A 26,459-nucleotide genomic window follows, 5' to 3' on the forward strand; every position below is an offset into this window, starting at 1 on the left:
TTGATAGTAACTTGGTATTTTGTTACGCACTAAACTTGAATTGTGATGAGGATTGTGCAGCTTGCTTCTCACTGCTGTGGCATGCGGACAAGTGATCCTCCACCTGTTGTGAGAAGCTGCTTATTTGCATAAAGCTTAAAATACAGACCTGTATGTGTTGCTGATAGTGTGTGTCTTTTGAAGGATATTAGTTGTAACTGCTAACTTACCTCACCTCTTCTATGCTTCGCAGAGAGTCGGTTTGTCGTGTCCACCTGGGGGGTGTTTGGCGGTAGTAGTGGGTCCAGGAGCGCCGGGCTTCGATCCTTTTGGGCGCTGGAGAGCGTGCCAGCCTTCACTCCACCAGAAGGACGCTATTTCTGTTTTTACACTTTTTATGCACCAGTTGGTGAAATAAATATATTGTTTTTGGAACCGCTTTTCTGGTTATTTGTAGCACTGGGTTCCGTCTGACGCAGGTCCGCTCCTCAACCCGCGTCGACACATAACAGATAGGGTGAAAATAATGCTGTTTAAATCTTACTGTGTGCCTCTGTACACAGCACATCTTTGGTCCAACTATAAAAAAGGAAGCTTGCAAAGGCTGCAGGTAGCCTACAATGATGCTTTTCGTGTGCTTATGAGATGGCCGAGATGGACCAGTGCAAGTGAGATGTTTCTCTTGGCGAGAGTAAATACTGCAAGCCACACTGAGGAAATATATGTACAATTTTATCTGTCGACTGAAACACTCTGTAAATCAAGTTGTTGTGTCCCTGGTTGACATTCGCTGGAGTGCCATTTGTTAACAGTCCAGAATGTGGAAACACTGGTACAGCTGTCTATTTTTAAAAAGTCATTCTTAATCATTTTTTTTTTTATTATTATTGTCATTGTTTTTGTCATTTGTTGGGCTCTGAGTCTGTAATAAAGTTGAACTGAATTGAAATTATACACCTGGTGATCATATGACACAGTTGTTGGACTACCAAAAGACTACCTATCTTGATCTTTTACTGAAGTCAAATCTGGGAGTACATACTGGTGCCAAACATTGCCACATCCACCACATCATTAAACTGCCCAGGGTCCTCAATGGCAAACATCCAGGCAGACAAAAGGCCTTTCTGTAAACGAGTACAGGCTTTGGCCTTATTTTAATTGTTATTATACAGACTAATAAGTTCATGTCATATGTCAAAATACCAGTAACATTCTGCAGTGTAACAGCTTAAACTGGATCCTTTAAGGATTTAATGAGTAGAGTTTTAAATAAGTAACGTAAAGTACACATCACCAGCAAATAAAATGTCAAATGAGCCAACAATTCTAAATAAATAAACATGAATATATTAGATTAGACAGAACTTTATTAATTCCTTGGGAAGACTCCATCAGGGAAACTGAGGCTCCAGCAGCATTGTATAGCAGCACACAAGGTAAGAAGCATCAAAAGTGAAAGTTAAAAAAAAATAAAATAAAAGCTGTATTTCATTTTATTTTTGGTGCCAAGGATGAACACTGCAAAAACATAAAGTTGATAGGACTAATATTTTTGGAGAAATTAGGGATATTAGCTAACAGCAGTGAACAATGGACATTGTACTGCAATGCAGGAGTTTGGGGTTTTGGGGTCTTAAATGTTGTTACTGTGGTTCATGTTATTTTAACAGTGTTGTTAGTGTTATTGATTTATTGTGTTTTTGCAGTTCAATTGATTTAGTCAGGTTAATTAACTGTCATCTTGCCGTTACCATGAGTGAGAATTGTAGTGTGTTTGACGTCTTCCGCCACCATCTCTGTTTGTGGGTGTGTAAAAATAAAAGCACCTACTTGGGGCAGAATGCAGAAAAGACAAAAATATATTACTTTTAATCAATAAAATAAAATTTAATATATAATATATTAAAAGTGAAGTGGCACCTGTGTATCCAACAGACATTGATAATGACATTCTTGACTTACACACCATTCCAGCAGGGGGCAGTAAATCATCTATATATTAAATGTGAAGTAGCATCTGTGTACGTGTATGCATGTGTGCAAGCGTGATTTTTAGTAAGTTAAATGTAAGCACATAATATAATTGTAAATACATTAAAACTGCATGGATGACACAAGAAAGTGAAAACACTTATTTCAGTTGTGGTCCATTTAAAATTAAATGACAAAATAGAAGTAATAATAAAATAAAATAGTAGGGCTGCAACTATCGATTATTTTAGTAATCGAGTATTGTATCGATTATTCTGGTGATTAATCGAGTAATCGGATAAAAAGTACTTCTGCGCTTTTAAACATCATCAATAGTCCAGGGCTCTCCCTAAGCAATGGCACAATGTCACTGCGCCAAAGTGTTGGTATTTTGCTGAAATGGCGATGGGATGTGGCTTTCTGTTTTGTTTTCTCCAACTTGTAAAATGTAACCATTTTTAAGGTTTTTTTTTTAATAAAGGTTGGTGGACTGGGTCCCTGCGTGATTTTTCTTATCCCTCTTTCTCTGCAATTCAGCTGGAGGTTGAACATGCAGCCTCGCAGTCAGTTTTTTATTTTTATTATATTATTTAAGTTACCGTGTTTGTGAAGTGTTGTGTTTTGCCCAAAAAAGCAAAAATTAAAAACTCATCAGTGCGAGTCTGAGGGAAACACAGAAGAGTGGACTTCTGCTGTTTGTCAGTGTAGCCGGGGACAGAGCTGTGACTCGCCAGGTCTGACAGTCCCTCACACTAGGCAGAGAGACAGCGGCCACTGGGTCAATAGTCCCTCCCCACGTCGAGCAGACCGTGTATTTTTAAAAAATAAACAAACACACTCCTTCCCTTAAATGCACAGTAAGTCTATTTCAGATGATCAGCGTGGACCATCTTTCTCTTAAAAGGCTTTATTTTGCTTTGTGTCACGTTGGAAAGTGGTAGCTATCGTTGCTAATTTGATTAGCTGTTATGCTCCAGTCTTCTTCTGTTTTTTTTTCTGCAGACGTTGCAGCGCCACACACAGGCCTGGCATATGTACTACAACGTTAAACGAAGCTTCGAGGCATTTGTCTCGAACACTGTTTGTAATCAAATTATTCGAGTTACTCGATTAATCGTTTCAGCCCTATAAAATAGTACTATTAATATGAATAATAATACTGATAATAACATTAATGATAATAATAATCGTGTGCATATGATAACGAGAATCTAAACAATTTAGAAATACATTAAGACAATAAACTAACATTAAAAAATTACGTAATTAAGAGGAAATAATAGGGTTGAGTTCTTTCTCCAAAAAATGTTGAGGTCTAAGGTTCTGAAAACATTCTAGACTCACACACCATTCCAACTCATTATAGAAACTTTGCATAATTTACCACCCTTGAAAAAAATGTCAGCTACCTATTTTATAAATGCTACCCAATCTAGACAGCATAGGGCAGCAAGGTGGCTTAGTTGTTAGTGCTGGTACCTCACGGCAAGAAGGTTGTGAGATTGTTTGTGTAGTTTGCATGTTCTCCCCGTGTCTGCATGGGTTTCCTCCCACAATTAAAAACATGATTATTTGGGGTATTCTCCTTTCTCTGCCCCTGACCAAGGCAGAGTCTCTATATCTGGACTGTGGCTCCCCACTGCTCCTAGTGGTTGGCCTGCCTAACTGTAATTAAGATGGTTAAATGCAGAGGACAAATTTTGTTGTATTTATGTATATATGTGCAATGAAAATAAAGATTCTATTCTACTCTATTCTAGACTCCATGGATCCCCACGGGGAACATGCTACTTTTATTTTAAAGCCATATTAAAGCCATATTACATTTGGAGACAAAAAAAAAAAAAAATCCCAAATTGACTGTGTGTGCTGACGTAAATCATGAAGTGGACTGTAGCTGAACACAGGTGGAGTGACCTTCAGGCAGCACCTTAGGTTATGTCACTTTTATGGCTAAAAATAGCTCTGAATATATCTGCATTTTTTAGACGTTGTATAGCTCATTTGTATTTTTATCAGCTACATCAGGACTCCCACAAGTTAAAGAGCTGGAAGTAAAGATTCATAATCTGGAAAATACTTTTTGTAAAAGATAGTGTTGATTGGAGTGTGATATGCCTTCTAATGTCTTATGGCTTTTAAATATGAATTCTGACAGTTTCTCATTCTGTGATTTCTTCTAAAAATACAAAGTCAATTCAAGTTTCATTGTAATGCAAGAATGAAGCATTTAACTCCAATTTCAGGGGCTGATGGAAACAGTTGTCTCATCAATTTCTCCTCTTCCCTCACTCACTCCCACAATGATTTTTTGTGTGTTTTCTCCAGACCTTCTTTCTGTGCCTGTTCTGTTGTCCATTGTTTGAATCATCCCTAAGGCAAGGAAACAACACATCAATACCTTGGCGTTGTTCACACTTTTTAAATCAGCCATTCCATGATTATCCTATTATTAATAGATATATAATTCTGCAAACCTGGTGTGTGTGTGTGTGTGTGTGGGGGGGGGGGGGGGGGGGGTGCATCTGTTTGTGTGTGTTTGTGTCATCCAGACATATTCACAGTGGTGAAAGCAGCTAGCTTGGCAATGTGTAGGACAGCTACAGATAGATCAAATCACTGAGATGAATAACTGTCAAGTATCAAGGAACTGAGAGAAATGGTTTGATTTCCCCGATGATGTCTGTGCATCACTGACAATATGCCAGATGATGTATTTTCGAAGGTTAAGTAACAATTTTTAACTCGAACGCTTTCATCTAAAAAAGAATACATGAAAATCTGAAATCTGTGGAAGGGAAAAATGCTGCCAAGATAATCATTAGTTAAAATCTGTCAAGTTCATTTAACTGAAAAAAATATTCTGTTAAAAATGAGAATATTCAAAACAGGCTAAATCAACACAAGAACAGTTTTCAGAAATTTTAAAATAATGAAAACAAGGGAAAAGGTGGAGGCAGTGCCACTGTAATGAGAAAAATAAATCCACCCATCCATCCATTTTCTTCCTCTTTATCCGAAGTTGGGTCGCGGGGGCAGCAACTCAAGCAAAGCCGTCCAGACCTCCCGATCCACACACACCTCCCCCAGCTCCTCCGGGGGAACCCCAAGGCGTTCCCAAGCCAGCCGAGAGACGTAGTCCCTCCAGTGTGGAGAGAAATAAAATTATTATTAATATGAGTTTTTGAAAATCTGAAAATAAGGGAAGCCTGGCTTCTGTTGACCTCACCCAAAAAGAAGAGAAAGCCTTGGAAAAAAAAAAAAAAAATCCTTCAACTGGCACATATTTGAACATTGCAAGATGGAACAGTTTTTGTTTTGGATTTAGATACGACTTACACAAATATCTTTCTAGCCTTCCTGCAGAATGTTTTCGTTCTACCTTAACAAGAGACAATGTGATCAAGCTTGATGTTCTGTGGTGCACGTTCTAAGGTCCATAGCACAAGTTCATTTAGGGTGTGTCCAACTCCTTTTTACTATTTCCACAGATCTCAGCAAAAACCAAGGCTTTGAACCGGTTCGTGGAATGAAAATGAAAACCAGAAACCTTTGGAATTTTACCAGAAATGAAAATGAAACCAGAAACTTTATATTCCTTCTGGAAAGGAACCGTTTATTTAAAATAATGGGATCTGATTAATCCAGTTATTTTTTGTTCTTGAAAAGATTTCAGTTTACAATGATGCAGTGATGTTTTCAAACCGCAAATAAACTCGACATGAGGTGAGGTCCACTTCCGCCTGTCGTATATTTTGGTTGTTGTTGGTGGGACAAAGCGCTGCATTTTCACACTGCGAAATGCACCTGGAGCAGGCAAACATAAACAGGCTTCTTTTCAAACACTACATTGATTTGGGTCATTACTATCTTTTTTTCATTTTTTTTTTTGTCTTGGTGGACAAAATGGGATTTTTTTTGTTTTGTTGCAAATAGTATGCAGATGATGTGTCAGAAGGCTGAACACTGGCGGGAATATATATCAACATTTACAGTAAGTTATGTTTCTTGTTGTTGTTGACAAATCACTGCAGTTTTCCAGTTCAGGCTGTTTTTTAAAAACACTGTTTTTTAGTAAGTTCCACGATAAGGAATTAAAGTATTTCCCAGAGTTTGTCTTCTCAAACAAAAACATCTTTTCGTCAGGCTGTGATGATGAATCCGACTGAAATGACACAACAGGTCAGATTAAGACTTTATAATTACTCAGTGTGTGAATGATTGTAATATTTTAAACAGTCGAAGTTAGCCTACATTTTCATTTTCACCATTTCAAATAAAAAGCTTGATATGAAGCTATGAAAGTCACCTGGGGGGGGTGTTGGCGGAACTCCTGAGTCCTGAACGTTCGGACTCCGACTGTTGAGACGCTGAGAGAGCGCGCCGCCTTTTCACCTCACCAGAACTCTAATTATTTAGTATTTCATGTATAGCACAAAGGGAGAAAAATAAATGTGTTTTCTTTTTGGAACTGCTTCTGATTATTTCATGCTGGGTTCAGTCAGATACTGGACCGCTCCTCAATCTGCATCTTATCCATAACAACAAGCTTCTCTGGGAGGCTGAGAGCAACACAGTGTCTTGTTTTTAAAAATACACGAACACACTGCTCTCTTTAAATACACTATAAGTCTATGTCAGGTGATCAGCTCGGCCCCTCTTTCTCTTAAAACTCTTTATTTTAATCAGTGTCCTGTTAGAAAAGTTCTAGCTTCTGCTATCTGCAACAGCACACTGTATTGTCTTCTCCATTTTTGTGGGAGGGTTACAGCACCACATACAGGTCTGGCATATACGGTGTTTTCAGTGTCCCACAGCTGACATGGAACATTATTAAAGACTTTGAGAATTATATTTTTTATTATAACTGGTTTGGGAATGTCAGTTTTGGAGTGTAACCCCAAACCGGAAATGTTAAAATACAGTTCCTGTTTGGAACGAACCAGTTGGCAAAAAATTTTGGTTCAAACCCCTGACATAAACTTCCATAATTAGTCACAATCATGTTATGTAATTATCCAATCAGTGTTATTTGTCTTTCCATCTAAGACAGAAGTGTGCCAGGCGCAGGTGCATTGTTATTAAAGCTCACTTCAGTCAGGACCATTTCTCAAAACAAAATATATTTATATTTTAATTGCAGCAAGTTATATATGGTTGTATGGCTCTGTTCTGGGACCTCCCTGCTCTTCTATGCACATACGTGGCAAGCCAAAGGCACGGAGAGCAGTAATAAAACAAAGCCAAAAAAAAAAAAAAAACATTCCAGCCCCACATAAAAACAGAGATCGGAATAGAGCTGGCATCAGTGACAACATACTTGACATTGATTAAATCAGACCCAGCACTGACAGAGGAGTTAGGGTGGAGGCTGCTTGCAAACTGGCTTGCAGAGAGGCAGTGTGTGGGCAGCTTTAAGTAGTTCAACAGGGCATCCTAAATGAACCAGGCAATGAACAGATCACAGGCAATCTGCTGCTCTACCAGCTGAGAAGTGTTGGTGATTTCAGATGGTGGCCTTCCTGAACCAACACTGTGGTCAAAATATTTCAACAAGCTTACATCAGTCTCAGAGGTCCCCATCACTTGTCTTTGATGTTTCTTGCTAAACAACCCACGCCAATCCTGGTGTTGTCTGCAGACAGTCAGGACGTCCCATGCTTTATCTTCAGAATTGTAACAAGTCCTGCATTTTACTAGCCCTCATTGAGAAAGCAGATAGAAGTGAAATGGTTATCACACATATGCAACACTTTAGGAGTTGTGGGTACACATCCATCACAAATAATATTAATCCACTTTGACTTCAGACCCTCAAATATTGGTGGTAAACAAAGACTTTCGTCTTCTTTTGTGCAGCCAGTGACACAGCAACAGGCCTCTTTTCCTCATACTTTTGATGTATTTGCCTTATCAGAGCTGGTGCTTGCAAAGCAGACTCAATGGATACCTAGCTGTGGGGGTTCGAGAAGGTGCTATCTTGGGAAATAACAGCATCAATGGAAAATATCTGATTAGCCTATGTGAGCACATATTTTCTAAAAGATGGAGCAGGCAAAAAAGGAGGAAGATAGTCTTATTGTTGGGGCATTGGTAAACAGGCTAAGGACACACATTGTTGTTAGAAAGACATGGTTTAGTGCATTTTGCTTAATATGTGAACTCAGAAGTGAGAGGTTTATTTGGCGAGGACTTGAATCCATCCAAATTGTCCAGGAAGTAAAAGATGAATCGACAACACAAAACCTCCTGTCAATGTATCACAAAACACTGGGAGCAATGGCAAGTTTAGTTTGGAGCAGGGCTGCCAAAATCTACTCCTGGAGGGCACTGCATTTTTCTTTCTTTACTCTCTCTGGTCCACCCACAGTGGATTAACTCTGACAGGTTTACTTGCAGCTGAGGTTCTGTAATTGCTGTACTGGACCATTATGGTGAAGAAAGAGCTGATCCTGAAGGCAAGAGTCTCGATTTAGCAGCCAACCTACGCTCCTATGCTCACCTATTGTCATGAAATTTGGGTATTGACTGGGTCCTCCGAACAAAAGAGGAAAAAGACCATCCAGATTGTTACCAGTGCAAAGTTCAAAAGCCAGCATCTGTGATGGTGTGGGGGTGTGTTAGTGCCCATGGCATGGGTAACTTACACATCTGTGATGGCACCATCAATGCTGAAAGGTACATCCAGGTTGTGGAGCAACACATGCTGCCATCCAAGCAACGTCTTTTTCAGGGACGTCCCTGCTTATTTCAGCAAGACAATGCCAAGCCACATTCTGCATGTGTTACAACAGTGTGGCTTCATAGTAAAAGAGTGCGGGTACTAGACTGGCCTGCCTGCAGTCCAGGCCTGTCGCCCATTGAAAATGTGTGGCGCATTATGAAGCACAAAATACGACAACAGAGACCCCGGACTGTTGAACAACTGAAGTCGTACATCAAGCAAGAATGGGAAAGAATTCCACGTACAAAGCTTCAACAATTCATGTCCTCAGTTCCCAAATGCTTACTGAGTGTTGTTAGAAGGAAAGGTGATGTAACACAGTGGTAAACATACAACTGTCCCAGCTTTTTTGTAATGTGTTGCAGGCATCCATTTGAAAATGAGCAAATATTTGCACATAAACAATAAAGTTTATCAATTTGAACATTAAATATCTTGTCTTTGTGGTGTATTCAATTGAATATAGGTTAAAGAGGATTTGCAAATCATTGTATTCTGTTTTTATTTCCATTTTACGCAATGTCCCGACTTCATAGGAATTGGGGTTGTACATTTCACACAATGTCCCAACTTCATTGGAATTGAGGTTGTATTAATAATAAAGAGACTTTACATTCAACTTGGTAATAAACTTTAAAATTACCACAAAAAAAGGTTTTCCACATTTGCCAATGCTCACGTGGTTTGTGGAATCAAGTAATGCTTGTGTGCAGTTTTGAAGTTCTTAAATGCTAAAAAAAAAAGTCAATGCCAACATGTGTTTGGCACATCTGACATAGTGACTGGCAAAATTGCTTATAAAATTAAATCTGCTGGAAGCAATTTGTGCCTCACACTCAGCCAACAATATTGTTGTTATAATAAACACTGACTGTGTTCTGATGTTCCTGAGTTGCTGAAGTCATGAATCCTGGGAGTAAGCAATCCTTCTCTAATGATGATGGTGTTTTAATGAAAGCTTAATGACACTCTTTAACACCCTGATGTATTCACTGTCACTGCTTGCCAAAAACAGGAAAAGATGACAAAAAGGAAAAAAAAAGCAACAGAACGTAGGGAGATATACACACCGGGTGATGGGCTGAACAGGATAACGCTCAAGTTTCTTTTCCAGTCTTTCAAATCCCCCAAGAAACACACAAACACACTTGTCTCAGTATCACAAGAATATATAAGACTTGTATGGGCAGTTACATTCTAAATTATGCACGTAACCACAGCAGCTCTTTATGTAGATTCACTAAAAATCAGTCTTTTAGAATGAATGGATAAACTTACAGCACATTTGTCAGTTGTGTGACAGTGAGGAGTGGATAGCATGCTTCACAAAATAAAAGTACTGGGTTTGAATTTAAATCCTAAAAGTGCCTTGACACTTGCACAAATTTGATCGGCACACTGGTACACAATCTGCCGTGCCAGAGTGTAAACTCGTTGTAAACTCATTGTAAACCATTGTAAACTTTGCACGGGTTCATGCAAGTGTGCAAAGAAAAGCAGACCGCATCACAACGTAGCTCATTTGAACAATTATGACGAGATGTTAAATCTATTATAAACATAACTAACATGGAAAAAATTACATAATTAACAGGAAATAAAAGGGTTGAGTTCCTCTTCTAAAAATTGTTGAGGTCTAAGATTCTAAAAACATTCTGGACTCGCACCATTCCAACTCATACAAGCTTTGCTTAATTTATTACCACACTTACCACAAAAATGTCAGCTACCTATTTTAGAAACACTACCCCATCTAGAGCCCATGGATCCCCATGAGCAACACGCTAGTAATTATTTAATTCTGTTGCTTCCCAGCTTCTCATTGGCTGAGCAAAGTGAAAGTGAACTGAGATGCACCAGACTAATATTCTTATTTTTAAATCATTTTTAATGATTAAGCTCTTTGAAATATATTATTCTGAATGTGTTATATGAATTACATTATTATTACTTATTATGTTTAATGAAAATCTCCAAATGTATAGACGAGGAGAGTAACAAAACAACATGGTAAAGGATTGCTTCCCACTTACATTAGAAGTATTACGAGAGATGAAGGCAGTCAGATATAATCAGATGCTAACAGGATACATTATTCACATTGCAGAGATGTTAATAAAGAGGATGTGGCCCAGAATCATGTGTACTTTTGCACAAAAGAGCACAGGTCATGCCACAAGCAATTACTTCCACTTGACAGTTAGTGTGCATACGCCAAGGCCCGGCTGTGTGCCGTGCAAGACCCAACCTCAAGAGAAGAATGAGGTTAAAGCAGAATTAACCTGAAGTCATTTCCATGACAATATGTGATAATGTGTTAGAACACTAATTTAAATGAGTGAAGGGTCTGTAAAATAAATATGGTCTTGAAATGAAGTGATGCTGAGCCTGAATCACCTAACAGCAATGTTATTACGTTTAGGGAATAATCCTGTTGTGTCTGATGATTGGCTTTACAGGCGACGTGTTAACGGAGCTGGTAAAAAGGAGTTTTAACGGTAAAATGGATATTTGCGAACGTCCACAAATCATCAGACACAAGGGGGTTATTCCCATTCTAATCCAGTTCCATCATTTGCACGGTTTATTTTTCTGTAGGTAATTCGGTCGGCGAGGCTTACCGTGAAGCAGTAAGCGTCTCTCCAACAGCGGTCAGGGCGCGGAGTAATCCATAAATGTGAAAATCCATCAAATGTGAAACGGTAATTCTGTATTAGAATCAACATACTTTTGTACAGTAGCTTAAATTCAGCTATTTCGGCGGTGGCGGCATGGGACTTCTTCTCACTCTGAGCTAACAGCGTGTGTGTGTGTGTGTGGTCTTGAGTGATAAGATGACCCTCAAAATGTCAAAAAAAATATAGATATAGAATAAGTTGAACAATGCTGAACTTCCTCTTTAAGAGCCAGATGGTGTAATAAGAACAGGTGCATTCTTATTTACATGAATACTCATAAGTGAGATGGATTTTTGATTAGGAAAGCTTTCTGCATCAAAGGCAGCAAACAGGAGCAGAAATGATCCATCACAATTCCCTGAGATAAAGCATTAGGTCACCTCTTGCAGCACCTCCTCCCACTGTCTATCTTATTTCCTGCATATCCCATGAGATGGCGACAGACCCCCAATCCTAAATTTGCAGTTTAACAAATACATGCTATTAAATGTAAAGGTGAAAATACAAAGATATGATTGTAGTATGATTAATTAAAAGGCAACATCTCAAAAATTTTATGTAACAGCTCTGTGTTTATGGTAAAACATGAAATGGATACAATGGATCCCACAGAGCCATACATCATAGTATCAATGAATCACTTACTAGAATCAATTTACATGAATCCATGTCAAACATTTAACATTTGGGTGTTGGACTCTCTTGAGTCTTGTAGAGCAAATCTTTCTGCAGTTAGACTTTACATATATTAACACCACAAAAGTTAATCCAAAGAGGTGGCTCTTGTTGGTATTTTAATGTTTTTAGTCACCATTCTTGAATTTGAAGATATGCAGGGGTGGTGGCCAAGTGGTTAATGCACTTGGTTTCAGTGCTGAAGGTTCCCGGTTCGAATCCCACCCCTGCTACTTCTCTCCATTTAATGTGGAGTTGCGTCAGGAAGTGCATCTGGCATAAAACTTGTGCCAATTCGACATGCAGACCCTCCTTGGACCTGCTGTGGCGACCTCGAGTGCAACACAAGGGAGCTGCTGAAGGGACTTACTTACTCTTGAATTGGGGGTTATCTAAGCTTGATGGCGTGACATTTTTCTTCCATCCATCCATTTTCTTCCGCTTAATCCGGAGTCAGGTCGCGGGGGCAGCAGCTCAAGCAAAGCCGCCCAAACCTCCCAATCCACACACACCTCCCCCAGCTCCTCCGGTGGAACCCCAAGGCGTTCCCAAGCCAGCCGAGAGATGTAGTCCCTCCAGCGTGTCCTGGGTCTTCCCCAGGGCCTCCTCCCAGTGGGACGTGCCCGGAACACCTCTCCAGCGAGGCGTCCAGGGGGCATCCGGAAAAGATGCCCGAGCCACCTCAACTGACTCCTTTCGACGTGGAGGAGCAGCGGCTCGACTCCAAGCTCCTCCTGAGTGACCGAGCTCCTCACGCTATCTCTAAGGGAGTGCCCAGCCACCCTACGGAGGAAACTCATCTTGGCCGCTTGTACTCGCGATCTCGTTCTTTCGGTCATGAGTCAAATCTCATGACCATAGGTGAGGATCGGAACGTAGATCGATTGGTAAATCGAGAGCTTTGCCCCCCTACTCAGCTCTCTCTTCACCACGACGGTCCAATACAGTGACCGCATCACTGCAGATGCTGCACCGATCCGTCTATCAATCTCACGCTCCATCTGTCCCTCACTTGTGAACAAGACCCTGAGATACTTAAACTCCTCCACTTGAGGCAAGGACACTCCACCGACCTGAAGAGGGCAAAGCACCTTTTTCCGGTCAAGAACCATAGCCTCAGATTTGGAGGTAATGATTTTCATCCCTGACGCTTCACACTCGGCTGCAAACCACTCCAGTGCATGCTGAAGGTCCTGATTTGACGAAGCCAACAGAACCACATCATCCGCAAACAGCAGAGACGAGATTCTGTGGTTCCCAAACCAGACCCCCTCTACACCCTGGCTGCGCCTAGAAATTCTGTCCATAAAAATAATGAACAGAACCGGTGACAAAGGGCAGCCCTAGCGGAGGCCAACGTGCACTGGGAACAGGTTTGACTTACTACCGGCAATGCGAACCAAGCTCCTGCTGCGGTCGTACAGGGACCGGATAGCCCTTAGCAAAGGACCCCGGACCCCGTACTCCCGGAGCACTCCCCACAGGGTGCCCCGAGGGACACGGTCGAACGCCTTCTCCAGATCCACAAAACACATGTGGACTGGTTGGGCGAACTCCCATGAACCCTCGAGCACCCGATGGAGCGTGTAGAGCTGGTCCAGTGTGCTGCGACCAGGACGAAAACCACACTGCTCCTCCTGAATCCGAGGTTCGACCATCGGTCGAATTCTCCTCTCCAGTACTCTGGAACAGACCTTACCGGGGAGGCTGAGGAGTGTGATCCCCCTATAGTTGGAACACACCCTCCGGTTCCCCTTCATAAACAGAGGGACCACCAGCCCGGTCTGCCAATCCAGAGGCACTGTCCCCGATCGCCACGTGTTGTTGCAGAGGCGTGTCAGCCAAGACAGCCCCACAACATCCAGAGACTTAAGGTACTCAGGACGGATTTCATCCACCCCAGGAGCCTTGCCACCGAGCTTTCTAACCACCTCGGTGACTTCGGCCTGGGTAATGGATGAGTCCGCCTCTGAGTCCCCAGTCTCTGCTTCCTCTTCAGAAGACGTGACGATGGAATTGAGGAGATCCTCGAAGTACTCCTTCCACTGCCCGACAACATCCCCAGTCAGGGTCAGCAGCTCCCCACCCGCACCGTAAACAGTGCTGGTGGAGAGCCGCTTCCGCCTCCTGAGGCATCGGACGGTTTGCCAGAATCTCTTCGAGGCCGACCGTTCTCCTCCATAGCCTCCCCGAACTCCTCCCAGACCCAAGTTTTTGCCTCTGCGACTGCACAGCCTGCGGCACGCTTGGCCTGCCGGTACCTGTCAGCTGCCTCTGGGGTCCCACCTACCAACAAAGTTAAGTAGGACTCCTTCTTCAACTTGACGGCATCCTTTACTTCCGGTGTCCACCATCGGGTTCGGGGATTGCCACCGCGACAGGCACCAGAGACCTTGCGACCACAGCTACGAGCAGCCGCATTGACAATGGAGGTCAAGAACATGGTCCACTCGGACTCCATGTCTCCAACCTCCCCTGGGATCTGAGAGAAGCTCTCCCAGAGGTGGGAGTTGAAGACCTCGCTGACAGAGGGTTCCACCAGTCGTTTCCAGCAGACCCTCACGATACGTTTGGGCCTGCCAGGTCTGACCAGCTTCCTACCCTCCCAGCGGATCCAACTCACCACCAGGTGGTGATCAGTCGACAGCTCTGCCACTCTCTTCACTCGAGTGTCCGAGACACATGGCCGAAGGTCAGATGATACGACTACAAAGTCGATCATCGACCTTCGGCTCAGGGTGTCCTGGTGCCACGTGCACTTATGGACACATTTGTGCTCGAACATGGTGTTCGTGATGGACAAACTGTGACTAGCACAGAAGTCCAACAACTGAACACCACTCGGGTTCAGATCGGGGAGGCTGTGCTTCCCGATCACCCCCCTCCAGGTCTCACTGTCGCCGCCCACGTGGGCTTTGAAATCCCCCAGGAGATCAATGGAGTCCCCAGTTGGAGTGCTATCTAGTACTCCTCCCAGGGACTCCAGGAAGGTCAGGTACTCTGCACTGCTGCTCGGCCCATAGGCTGAGACAATGGTGAGAGACCTGTCCCCGACCCGAAGGTGTAGGGACGCGACCCTCTCGTTCACCGGAGTGAACTCCAACACTTGGCGACTGAGCAGGGGAGCAATAAGCAAGCAGACCCCAGCGCTTCGCCTCTCCCCATGTGCAACGCCAGAAAAATGAAGCATCCAGCCCCTCTCCAGGAGTTGGGTACCAGAGCCCAAGCTGTGCGTGGAGGTGAGCCTGATTATCTCTAGTCGGTATCTCTCAACCTCCCGCACAAGCTCAGGCTCCTTCCCCCCTAGCGAGGTGACATTCCACGTCCCAACAGTCAGGGGCTGTGAGCATGGACCAGGCCGCCGGGCCACCCGCCCTCGACCGCCACCCAATCCTCTCTGCACCCGACCCCCATGGCCCCCTCTGCAGGTGGTGAACCCACAGGAGGGCGGGCCCATGTCACTCTTTCGGGCTGAGCCCGGCCGGGCCCCATGGGCTAAGGCCCGACCACCAGGCGCTTGCGCGCGAGCCCCAACCCCAGGCCTGGCTCCAGGGTGGGACCCCGGCTCCGCCATACCGGGCGACGTCTCGGTCCTTGATCTTTTACTGGTCATGCATTTTTCTTGAAATTTTTAAATGTTTCTTGGTCATTTGTACAAAGGAAATGATTCCTCTATCATATGTTCAGGAGTAATGACTCTTTATGTCACTCTAAAACACCTATAGGTTATGTGTTAAAGTATTTATAACAGCAAACCTGCTATTTTTCTAATTAACAGTGGTTATGTTTGACACAAATATTGGCACAATGATATCACACAAGTTGGTTTCTGTGATTTGCTGAATGCACACAGCAACAGGAGAGCAGAAGATGTGCTTGGAGACAGATATGTTAACAGTTGTCACCCCTCAGTCCCTTTTGCACATCCAGATAGGATCCAATTTATGTGCCAAGGTTGAAATGCTGCACAGTCACAGAAAATCACTTTTGCATTTATAGTAAATGTTGGTGCCATCCCAAATGAGCTGCTATGGAGCAAGGGCCAGAAAAGACAGAGGCACAGAGGAAGAACAGAATACAGTTTAATTGACCCGAAGAGGCAACAGTGCTGAAAACAGATGACTCGTTGTGCATTTTGCCTCACTGCTTGTTGCCATTCAATTTAGCTTATTTTATGGGAAAAGAACCCTAAACCCAAGAAGGAAGATAATATTTTTAGTGTTAGGCAAGCTCGTGGGCCATGAGTCTGTGGTCTACATTAACCTATATCCTTTTGGTTGTACGCCCCAGGTGATGTACAAATTAAAACAGTAATGTATCACTCAGTGCTGTCTATAAAACATATTTAATCTGTTTTCATAATACCCTAGTCCATCTGAGAGAACTGGTATTGTCCTCATCAGGACGAACAGAACACGCTTGTATGACCACTCCTTTCATTGTAGACTTGGGATTCAGGAGACTCACGAGACTTATCGGTCATTAAGAATGACCGACTGTATTTGTTATTATTATGATTATTATTATTTTAAAAATTTTCCTTTTCCATATCATCCCAACTTTTTAGGAGCTGGGGTCTAGGGCCTTGTGGGGCCCCAGAAACCAAATTAAATTTTCATCCACTGATACATTTTCAACATCTCCTGGAAGAACAAATCTGAAAATTAGTGCATATTTAAATGATCCTAGATTCAACCTTTCATTTGAACCATCAATGATCATGTTGAAATAACAGAATACGACGTGGAAGTAGGACCTGGAATGATTTTCCTTTTAATTGTAAACCAAATTATGCATTAACTCAGAACAATTAAACTACATGAAATTCATAAAGACTGAAAAGACTGTTAAACCATGTCAAAAACCACAGCTAAAGATTGTAGAATATTTAAAAAATCAGGGTAAAATATCAATAACATACCTTATAGTAAAAATGCCACACATTCTTGTGTAAATTCCTGTAAATCCATTCAAAGCCACAGTGTCTTTTTTCCCATGAAAAAGTCTACAATAATAAAAACTAATTTACATTGTTGTATTCATGTAACCTAAATTCATTCAAAGCCACAATGTCTTTTTTTTCAATGAAAGAAAGTCTAGATTAATGAATAAAAAAAAGGCACATAATATTTTCTGAAATTCTGTTTGAACAGCACAATGTTTATTTTCCAGAAAGAGAAAAGAATTCTTACCAGTTCGCTTTCCCCATTTATCTTTCAGGTGTGTTGATGAAGCCAGCAACAATTCCACAGATTCTTGTCCTTATCACACTTTTTAAAACCGTCTTTCTCGCCATCTTCACTCTGTCTGATGTCGCTCCATCACACAGATATGCTGCAAAATTCTTGTTTTAAAAACTTGAAAGTTCTAAAAGTTTGCGATGTCCATGTGCTACGTTTAGCTAAGCTTCGCACAGGAGCCACACAGTGTCACCGCAGCAACCAACCAGTCCCGCTTTACGACAGCTGTCGTAACAGCCAGGCTTTGAGTGGCATTTTTCCTCCGCGAATCTCTGCGGATCCGAGGAAACTGATATGTATCTGTAACACACAGATCAGTGTCCGCGGACTTATAAAACTTGCATGATGTTGTAAAAAAATAACGCTTTGCGATAAGCATTTTAAAAACTCAGTAACGATCATGATTAAAGAGTACAACACTAACACCTCCCCACCCCGCCCATGATGAAATCGCAGATCCATGGAGTTTTCACAGCCCTGTGATATGGAGGTGTCTGTCTGTATACTTCTGAGGTCCATTAAAAGCCTTTGTGGATGCAGAAAATAAAGTTGTGTTGTTGAAGTTGCTCCAGCCATGTCAATCTGCTGGTGCCACGCATGTTGCCGCATCTACCACATTATAGAACTCACTTCAGTCTTGGATAGCAACTACTTCATCTACCACCACTACCTCTCAAAAGTAGCCATGTATGTGCAATGGTCATGTTAAACATGGGTGTCCCCTTGGCCCTTTGCATTTGCTGTTGTGCTTGACAATGACACACCAGCATGCTGGATCATGCAGACAGCAACACATCATGTGGCCAAAATGTCATAGCCAAGGTTCTCCAGCAATGCAAAGATCCTCTGATGACCCAGAAGATCAAAGATATCCATTGTCTACTTAGGCCACCAGGTGGAGTCCAGTTCTTACAACTAATACTGTACATTTCTTGAAACTAATTTCTAACTTATAGAACAGCTGACTGGTTTCTCTTTTGCTTGCCTTCCAGAAAAGACAAGTTTACTCAAGTACAATAAGTAACAACTGCAGTTATACAAAGGTATAAGTAATTGCCAGGTTACCCATATGTTAACATCTTATTTATTTATTAATGTTTTTCTACCTGCTGACGCACAGTCCTTATAGGCAGACCCTCTATTTTCAGCTGTCTCCCGGGCATAGCACGGTAGCAAGACACAGATGTTCAAATGTCCCACTGGACTCTATTCTTGCACATATGCACATCAAAATGGCACACACACAAAAACAGCTCCTTCAGGGGAAAGAGACTGTCTTGAGAATGGCAATAATTATGCCAATGCAATTACACAAACATTCTCCACATACGTAAATCTCTGTCACCTTGAAAAAGAAAAAAAAATCAGAAAATCAACACGGCTGTGGATGGGCTTTGCAAACACTATTACACCATCCCTTCAAAGCAAGCCGAGACACTGTGGTGAAGTGCACACACGCAGAAGTGAGAAATAACCCAGAGTGTAGAAAGTGCAATTACGCAAACATGCAGTGAATTTATAACCCGAGCGTGATGTTGGTTTTGATAAGCAATTAAACTCAACAAACACAAACTCTGACAGTTTAAAAAGCAAGAGAATGGAAACGAGAGAGAAAATGTGTTTGCCCGGTTAAATTGAGTAAACAGGGAGAGAGAGAGCGCGTAGAACTTTGATGCATTCATACCTCTCACTTTTCCCATCTCTCTTTTTGTGTCAACAGTGTGCAGCACCCCCTTCCTCCCCACGGCCGCCCCCGTCTTTGCCGTACGCTGTGATACAATGTGTGACAACGCAAACACCTCATTCTGTTACTGTTGCCTTGCTAACAGGCTCATTGGACTGCCTTGTTATCCAACTCAAACAGCGAGACGCACAAAATCCACGCCGCATTTCCATAATGTTATTGACCGAGTGCCGAGATGCAACGCTGCCTGGAAACAGGCACACACACACACACACGCACATATACATCGAGCGATTGTGTGTATTACCTCAGTGAACTGTATCTCTTGACGCCACAGAAGAAGAACCAATTTGAAGTTCTGCTGCACTCCCAACATCCATCCACAACCTCAAACACATCATGACAAAAAAAAGTACAGCAAACCACTTTGGTGTAGACAGGAAGTAGCGTAATGAAGGCCAACTGTGTCCTTTAGTGGGTTAAACACACACTTGACCGTGCTTGATGGATCAGCTGTGAAATAAGCTGGAAGGCAAAGTTCAGTCAAGTCGGTGTGACAGAAATTTCAAACATGACAAGCTGTCTGCCGCCTTCAACACAGAGTCGCACTTCCACCAGTGTTTCCATTGCGAAGGAGTGATAAAGGGATCATGTATGACACAGGTGGCAGATTTAGTATTTTCCCACATAGTCTGTGAAGGGAGTCGTGATGGCTCACTGAGCTGAACACGACGTGTACTTGTAATATGATTAAAAGCATGCTGTAGATTAGAAGATGTATTTTGTAGCTCCGACACACCTGTGTGAGCACCTTCCAAGTGAATTACAGAGAATATAGAAGTTGTAAAACAACCCTCTTAAATTTTATTTAACTTCACATAGTTTAATCAATCTGCACAATAAGTGAAAAGCAATGAATTTGCCTCATTTATTAAGGGGCAACTTTTTCTTAAATTTAGTGGCATGCAGACCAAGAAAGAACTGGTTATCGATTTTAACGGTAAACTATGAAAAAAATTCTAGATGGTTCAATTTTTACCCAAGTCCATCAAAATATGACCATTGGGTATTGCAAAGGCTTTGCCTCTGTCCGTCTGTGCTCAACATAAGTCTAGTGCTATTGCTGTCAGGGAATTCACAGGGAACATTCTAGGGACACAGACCTTGGACAAGTTCAAAATAAGGTTAAACTTGATCAGCTTTATGGGGGGGAGGGGGGGGGTGACAGCCAATCAGAATAGAGCAGCACCATGACATCACTGGCTGGTCTCTCTGGTGTTCCAAAACCACTCTGTTTCTGGCTAAATATAACATGTTTCTCATATGTTACGTAAAGGCTAGTGAGAAATAAACACTTCTAAAACTGAAAACACTGTTTTTGTAACCCAATAACACCTCAGGAGTGATTTACAAGACATCTTGTGGATGTTAGCCTGGTGACATCACTGGCTGGTCTAGCTAACTGCTAACTCCACTTTGCTTTTGTGTAAATATAACCTCTTTCTCATATATTATACAACCGTTAGCAAAAAATAAACACTTCTAAAACTGAAAACGTTGTCTTTGTTACCTGATGTCACCTCTGGAGTGCATCACACGCAGTCAAAGCAAACTTCAGCCTTTTCAAAACCTCATGTATGTGCACACAGATGCCCTCCTGAAAATGGTGTTAAAATGTAAATAAAATATTGTTTATGATTGAATGATTGATTGAGTTTATTCTGCAACATCAACATAAACTTACAGAGGTGAATACGAGGTCTGTTAGAAAAGTATCGGACCTTATTTTTTTTCAAAAACCTGATGGTTTTGAATCAAGCCTGCTTGCGTGAGCCATCCTTGAACCTTCGTGCGCATGTGTGAATTTTTTCACGCCTGTCGATTGCATCATTTGCTGGCAAGCAGCGTTTGTGTGAGGTCGTGTGTAGTGTGCTCGTCGGATTATCATTGCAAGGAAAATGACGGAACGAGTGGAGCAGCGCTGCATCAAATTTTGCCAGAAATTGAGCAACAGCCAGGTGGAAACCATTCGGAAGATTCAGACGGCTTTCAGTGGCTTTTCAGTTGTGTGACTATCTGAGAAATTGCGGAAGAGGTGGGCATCATTTTTCGGAGTCTAGCATGTCCTGAGAGGCTTCAACATGAAGGCACTTTTGCTCCGTCAGCAGCAGCATGAATTTCACTGAAACTCTTTTCATGGCCAAATCTTCACAATGGAATGTGCTCTTCTAAAATTTTTCGGATAGTCACACAATGGTCCCGCATCACCACAGCGTTCACTTTGGCAATGAGCTGGTCATTTTGGCATGTTGATGGCCGCCCGGAGCGCGGCTCGCTCTCCACCATTGTGCGGCCATCTTTAAACCGGTTGTACCGCTCCTTAATCTGTGTGACGCCCAGAGCATCGTCACCGAAAGCCGTCTGAATCTTCCGAATGGTTTCCACATGTCTGTTGCTCAGTTTCTGGCAAAATTTGATGCGGCGCTGCTCCACTCGTTCCGTCATTTTCCTTGCAATGAAAATCCAACGAGCGTACTACACACGACCTCACACAAATGCTGCTTGCCAGCAAATGATGCAATCGACAGGCGTGAAAAAATTCACGCATGTGCACGAAGGTTCAAGGTTGGCTCACGCAAGCAGGCTTGATTCAAATCCATCAGGTTTTTGAAAAAAAAAAAAAGGTCAGATACTTTTCTAACAGACCTCGTATATCAATGATACACTGATAACACAATAAAGCATAAATGCTTATTTCCATTGTGGCCCTTGTGAAATTATCACATGACAAAATACTGAGGCTTGATTGAACATGCACAAATTGTACATAAGACAACAGGATCTAAATGATTAATGTAAATAACAATAAATGTATAATTAATTATACACAGACAGACAGACAGACAGATAGACTGATTTGAGTTTTGATTTTTGCCATGCCTTCAGGCAAACTGTAGCGGAAATTTCACATTTTCTTTTCATGAAACTCTGACTTTTTAACAACTACAGGGATATTACACTGTTCTCTGTCCAGGGGAAAGGAAAATTGTTTACTGAATTCAAATCCACTTACTTACCTCTCTGCAAACAGAACAGGCTGGCTTCACACACACAAGATGTCAATGTCAACTGCATCGCAGCTCTGCGAGTACTCACTGAATGTAAGTGCAAATATTAGTAGTGCCCCTTTGCAGCTTGTGTTGATTTTCACATAGTTTTTTTTTCACTTGCCCAATCTTCGCTGGGACATCCTGAGAATGTGTGGGTTCCCTAATAAGCTGCAGGACATAATAGCCAGCATATACACATCCACTGTGAGTGCTGTGTTGAGACAGAGCGCTGATTTTTTCTATAATCTCTGACTTTTTCCCAGTGAGTTAGGTGTTCATCATGGATGTATCTTCTCCAACACTGTTCAATGCTTGCATCAACCTAGTGTTAAGGAGGATTGTAGACACCAGCATCTTAGATGCTTTTGTTGGCAAGGAAATGCTTAAGTCCCTTTCACACCTGGCCTGCTTCAAGTTGCATTTGCTGCATATCTATTAATGCAGGTATGCCTGCATCAGTTGCGTGCAGCAGGGGGGCAGAGAAGCTTGAGGAGGTGAGCGTGCAGAGAAGCTGCAGACAGACTGTGCACTCTGATTTATCTTCTAGTTTATATTTCTTCTTGTGCAGCGCTGCAGGTCTGCGCTCTGATTTCTGTTATACTAGTTTATCATTCTTCCTGTGACCGTGGAACTGCAGCCACCGTTTGCACACACGTGTGAACCATCCATGAGTGGAGATGTCCTCCGTGAGGTTTACCGCAGTCTAGCATTAGGGGTCTTTAATTGGTTCAAAATACTGCAGCCAGATTTTTGACACAAAGCAGAAAGTTCGACCACATTACACCCATTTTGGCATCCCTTCACTGGCTTCCTGTCCCAGTGAGATCAGATTTTAAGGTTCTGCTACTAACCTATAAAATTATTCATGGACTGGCACCTCCCTACCTAACTGACCTAATTAAACCTTACGTACCGGCCCGGGCTTTACGTTCTCAGGGTGCAGGACTACTTTGTGTCCCTAAGGTGAATAAGAAGTCTGCGGGTCACAGAGCTTTCTCTTATCGTGCCCCTGTTCTGTGGAATGATCTCCCTGCGTCAATAAAACAGTCAGATTCTGTGGAGACTTTCAAGTCCAGACTTAAGACGCACTTATTTTCCCTTTCATATGGCTAGCATACTGGTACAGTTTTGTTTTACGCTTTTTACTCTTTTAATTTATTTATTAGTAATTGGAGCATGTCGCGGCCTCAACTTTACCTAAATTCTGGGTCTCTTAGTGAAGTTTAGGGCTAGTGGCCAGCGATCACCTTAGTATTTCTCTGTTTTTCTTGTTGTTTAATGCTGGCAAATTATACAGTATTTTTTGTCTTTCTGATGCCTGATTCTGTTTTTTTCTCTCTGTTTAAGGTGCAGCTCCATCCAGAGATGGGAGTTGTATTCGTGTTGGCGATCCTCCTGTCCTGTGCGCCAACAGCATTTCTTGTATATTCGTCCATGAATTGTCCTGTGAATTGTTCTGTAATTTATGTTTGTAGCATGGCCCAAGCAGAGGGTCACCCCTTTGAGTCTGGTCTGCTTGAGGTTTCTTCCTCAGAGGGAGTTTTTCCTTACCACTGTTGCTCTGGGGGTTGGTAAGGTTAGACCTTACCTTTGTGAAGCGCTTTGAGGCAACTCTGTTGTGATTTGGCGCTATATAAATGAAAATAAATTGAAATTGAAATTGTTTATACTGGATGTGGATATGTCCTGTCTCTGGCAATCAGTCTGTAAGCAGGACTTATGGACTTTAACACATTCATGAGAGAACTTGAGTAGGTGAGCGCGAGGAGCTGCAGCCAGGCTGCAATAAGCAATTTGTTTTCTTTTAATTGTTCACATGTGCTGTATGAGCAGTGTAGTTCAAATTCAAATTCAAATTTATTCATTTATATAGCGCCAATTCACGAAAAAATCATCTCAAGGCGCTTCACAACATAAAAAACAATTAAAAATTTAAAACACAATAAAAACAACCATAAAAGAAAGACAGCAGTAAAAGAATACAAGATTAAAAACACATCATAACACTAATGATAAAACAGGGAAAATAAATGAGTCTTTAAACGTGATTTAAAAGTCTCCACAGTGTCCGACTGCCGAATGTGTGCCGGCAGATCGTTCCACAGAGCTGGGGCACGATAGGAAAAAGCTCTGTGACTGGCAGACTTTTTATTCACCCTGGGAACACACAGAAGTCCTGCACCCTGAGAACGCAGGGCCCGAGCTGGTACATAGGGGCTTATCAAGTCAGCCAGATAGGGAGGTGCAAGTCCATGAACAATTTTATAAACTAAAATCAGTACTTTAAAATCCGATCTTGCAGAAACAGGAAGCCAGTGCAGGGACGCCAACATTGGCGTAATGTGGTCAAACTTTCTGCTCCGTGTCAAAAGTCTGGCAGCAGCATTCTGAACCAATTGAAGACCCCTGATCCTGGACTGCGGTAAGCCAGAGAATAGAGCATTACAATAGTCCAATCTAGAAGAGACAAACGCATGAATCAAAGTCTCAGCATCAGCCATAGACAGAATAGGATGAATCCTCGCTATATTTCACAAATGGAAGAAGGCAGTCCTTGTAATGTCTCTAATGTGGAGATCAAAGGACAACGTAGGATCAAAAATTACTCCAAGGTTCCTCACTTTATCCGTATGATGTATAACACACGGACCTAAGATAAATGCTAGCTGATCAAATTGATGCCAATATCTCGCTGGACCAAAAACCATAACTTCAGTCTTATCAGAATTTAAAAGTAGGAAGTTACTAGACATACAACTTCTTACTGATGCAAGACAGTCTTCCAAGGATTTTATGTGAGTAAGATTACCAGCAGTTATTGGCATATACAATTGAGTGTCATCAGCATAGCAATGAAAGGGAATCCCAAAACGCCGCAATATATTCCCGAGGGGTGCTACATAAAGAGAAAAAAGCAAGGGGCCCAAAACGGATACCTGAGGAACCCCAAACTTCATGTCTCTACGATCGGAGGAGGTTCCATTACACAATACACAGTAGGAATGACTGGACAGGTACGACGTCAACCATGCAAGAGCAGTTCCAGTATTCCCAAAGTGATTCTCCAGCCTATTGAGTAGAATATGGTAATCCACAGTGTCAAATGCAGCACTAAGATCCAGCAGCACCAGGACCGTAGTGATATCCGAGTCCACTGCTCGCAAAAGGTCATTCACTACTTTAGTAAGTGCTGGCTCTGTGGAGTAAAATTTTCTAAAAGCAGACTGCAGTGGCTCAAAAAGATTATTCTCAGTGAGGTAGTCCACGAGCTGTCGCGAGACCACTTTTTCCAGGATTTTAGAACAAAATGACAGTGTTGTGTGGGCCGCCAGAAGAGGAGGTACTGCTGGCCCACCACCAGAGGGCCTCCTGCCTGAAGTGCAGGCTTCAGGCACGAGAGGGCGCTGCCGCCACGGACACAGCCGGGGGTGACAGCTGTCACTCATTATCTCATGACAGCTGTCACCCATCTACACTTCATCATACTACTCCATAAAACCCGGACGTCATCTCCACCTCATTGCCGAGATATCATCTACCTGTGAAGGTAATATTCTCTGCCGTACTAAGTAATTATAACTTACGTGTGCTCTGTTAGCAGCCGTTGTCCTGTGGTGCCTTGTCAGCTGGTTTGGCGGTTTGTGAGAGTGCCGACGTCTTCGCCTCTCACTCCTTCCAGATAAGTGCTTTAACAGGAGCTGCATGAGTGTGTGATTAGAGGTGGAGGTGACTTTCCTCCTTCTGACTGTTTTTGTTACTGGGTGTGCACACACCCACATCTCACTGTTTGTGCTCCTCGCCAGCAGTACCAGATCTGACAGTTGGGGACGGTGATCAACTGGGAATTCGGGACTTGGCGGCTCCAGTATTCACCGGGTTCTGTGGCGGTGGAAATCGTGTGGTTCCGGCTCTTCTCAGGACAGACGTCTTCTATCCTCAAGCCTGCCCACACATCACCTTTGTGGATTGACTGTAATCAGATTCTGAGATTGTCTGTATATTCGTTGTGCACATTCACAACATTAAATTGTTACCTTTTGGCTCATCTATTGACCGTTCATTTGTGCCCCCTGTTGTGGGTCCGTGTCACTACACTTTCCCGAACAGGATATCTCGGCCAACGTTATGGATCCCGAGGGGCGTCAACCATCTGTTGGACAGCCAATGGAAGAGCAGGGTGCACAGGCGTCGGCTGGAGGCGTGATTGGTGAGTTGCAGCACATCCTCACCGCCTTTACCGCTCGGATGGACCTGATGACCAAGCAACACATCATCCTTAATCGCAGGATGGAGGCTCTCACCGCACAGGTGGAAGCGCGCGCTCAGGGCGCTGCTGCAGCTCCTCCTCCGGCCGACCCGGTGCCAAATACAGACGTTCCACTGGTCATTCAACGG

The 26,459-nt window shown here is 42.7% G+C and overlaps 1 protein-coding gene across 1 annotated transcript in view; it reads right to left on the reverse strand.

Annotated features, from left to right (window-relative positions):
* Positions 1-26,459, reverse strand: part of LOC117518136 (inactive N-acetylated-alpha-linked acidic dipeptidase-like protein 2) — a 656,634-nt gene that overhangs the window by 396,203 nt on the left and 233,972 nt on the right. Inside the window, exon 7 of the mRNA XM_034179197.1 lies at positions 13,310-13,329. Coding sequence (XP_034035088.1) covers positions 13,310-13,329 — 20 coding nt within the window. The remainder of the gene's footprint in view (positions 1-13,309; positions 13,330-26,459) is intronic.

This window comes from Thalassophryne amazonica, chromosome 10, assembly GCF_902500255.1.
Source record: "Thalassophryne amazonica chromosome 10, fThaAma1.1, whole genome shotgun sequence".
Classification (NCBI taxonomy): domain Eukaryota; kingdom Metazoa; phylum Chordata; class Actinopteri; order Batrachoidiformes; family Batrachoididae; genus Thalassophryne; species Thalassophryne amazonica.